This window comes from Crocuta crocuta, unplaced genomic scaffold (assembly GCF_008692635.1).
Source record: "Crocuta crocuta isolate KB4526 unplaced genomic scaffold, BGI_CrCroc_1.0 scaffold2141, whole genome shotgun sequence".
Classification (NCBI taxonomy): Eukaryota; Metazoa; Chordata; class Mammalia; order Carnivora; family Hyaenidae; genus Crocuta; species Crocuta crocuta.
The window spans coordinates 10,960-12,729 of NW_027529209.1; the positions used below are offsets into that span (position 1 = coordinate 10,960).

At 50.1% G+C, this 1,770-nt stretch overlaps 1 protein-coding gene across 1 annotated transcript in view; it reads right to left on the reverse strand.

Annotated features, from left to right (window-relative positions):
• Positions 1–233: 233 nt before the first annotated feature.
• The window catches only part of LOC144226847 (zinc finger protein 185-like), a gene marked incomplete at its 3' end in the record, with an annotated part of 35,165 nt that continues 33,628 nt past the window's right edge, over positions 234–1,770 (reverse strand). Inside the window, exon 15 of the mRNA XM_077758363.1 lies at positions 234–323. Within this exon, the coding sequence (XP_077614489.1) occupies positions 234–323 (90 nt within the window). The remainder of the gene's footprint in view (positions 324–1,770) is intronic.

Sequence of the window (1,770 nt, forward strand, 5' to 3'; positions counted from 1 at the left end):
GGTGACTTCCTAATTATGGAAGAATTCCTGGCTGGAGGCAGCAGGGTGTAGTGGAAGACTTTCTGGCCTCAGAGCCAGAGACCAGAGGATTCTAGCTGCGGCTTCACTTCTTGCCACATGCTTTGGACCAGCTCATAGGCCTTACTGGCCTCACCTTTTAAGTCAGAGGCCCATGCATACCTGGGCTGCCTCTCTCCACCTCAGAAGCTCAGCACTGTTCCCTGATGTCTTACCCCTTCAGGTGTGCCTCCTTGTCCTCCAGGTCTGTTGGACTGTCACTCTTCTGGTCAACTGGTCCAGCAGACGGCAAAGTAGTGCTGGAGCTGAGGGAGGAAGCACACAGGCCCACTGAGGCCTTAGAGCAGTGGAGACTGGGGGCCCTTGCCAGCTGCCTTCTCACAGGAAAGGGGAACCTCCATCTGCTGTGAGTGTTGCACAAATGCCACTTTGTGTGATAACATCTTGTGAGTCTTGGCTGTGAACTTAGCACCTGAGTTCAAGATCAAGCACTGTCCCTGATTAGCTCAGGGGTCCCTAGGGAAGTCTCCTTGTTTGGGGATCCAGTATCCTTACCTGACCTATACTATACCTCTTACGGCTATGTGGGAGTCCAGGAAGACTGTTCTTTACTGTGCTCCACACACCCACAGCAAACTGGCCACTCCTACTGGTGGACTGGTAGATGGAATAGGGCAGAAGCCTGCAGCCTGGGAATGCACAACCCCTCCCATTGCACCTTAGCACCCTAGAGCCATGTGCCCTTCTCAGCCACCTCCATGTGCTCCCTGGAACTGAGCCTCTTAGTGCCAGTTGGCCATCCCTGACATTCCTCCCCCTGACTCTTGCTTGCTGGATTGGGCTGCAGTCCGTATAGGAGGGTCTCTTCCCAAGCTCTGTCTCCCAGTGCCATCCCTTCTGCCACCTCAGCTTGGGTGCTTGTGAGTACACGCTGGGGTTTCAAGGCTGGTAGTTGTCACCACACACATCTTGGTCATCCAGGAAAGGGGGGACGCTGGCAGCTGAGCACACTGTGGAAGTAGTCCAAGCCTGGTCTCGGTTCAGGACTTTGTGTCTACACATCTACTCCATCCCAAAGAGATGGCTTCTATCCCTAACAGATGATGAGAACTGAAAGGCTGCTTGAACAAATGCTAAGAGCACAGTATTCACTTAGATCTCACAGCTGCCTGACACTGGGCCAGTGTGTCCTAGTGGTTAAGTGTATGCTCCCTGCAGGCACATTGCCTGGGTTCAGATCAGCACTGTGCTACCTCTCAGCTGTGTGACCTTAGACACATCACCTGAAATGAGGATGATCATTGTGTCTGCCTCATAAGTTTTCTGAGAAGAGTAAATGGGTTAATAAATGCCGAGTACTTAGAATAATGCCTGGGCCCTAACATGTACTAAATTGTTCTTGTAATTATTACTGGTGCCTGTGGCCATTTATAGAAGCAGCATCATTTGTATTCCGTCTGTATCCATCATCTTGATACAGATTGAGTGAGTGGGTGCTGTCTTACCCAGTCTTCCCAAGGGGGTAGGTTGCATTCTTTGTCTCTCTAAATCAGGCAGCTTGATGCCCACAGCATGCTGAACAGTCACAGCTCACAGAGCACCTCATCGCCCATGAAAGCCTGTGCTTGAGTAACATGCTCACTAAGACTTCCTCATGTTTGTTCCCAAATCCATTTATCTCAGTTGTACTTGGAACCATAATTACTAAATTCAATTATTAAACTTATAAAAATGAATGGAAAAGGAATGGTT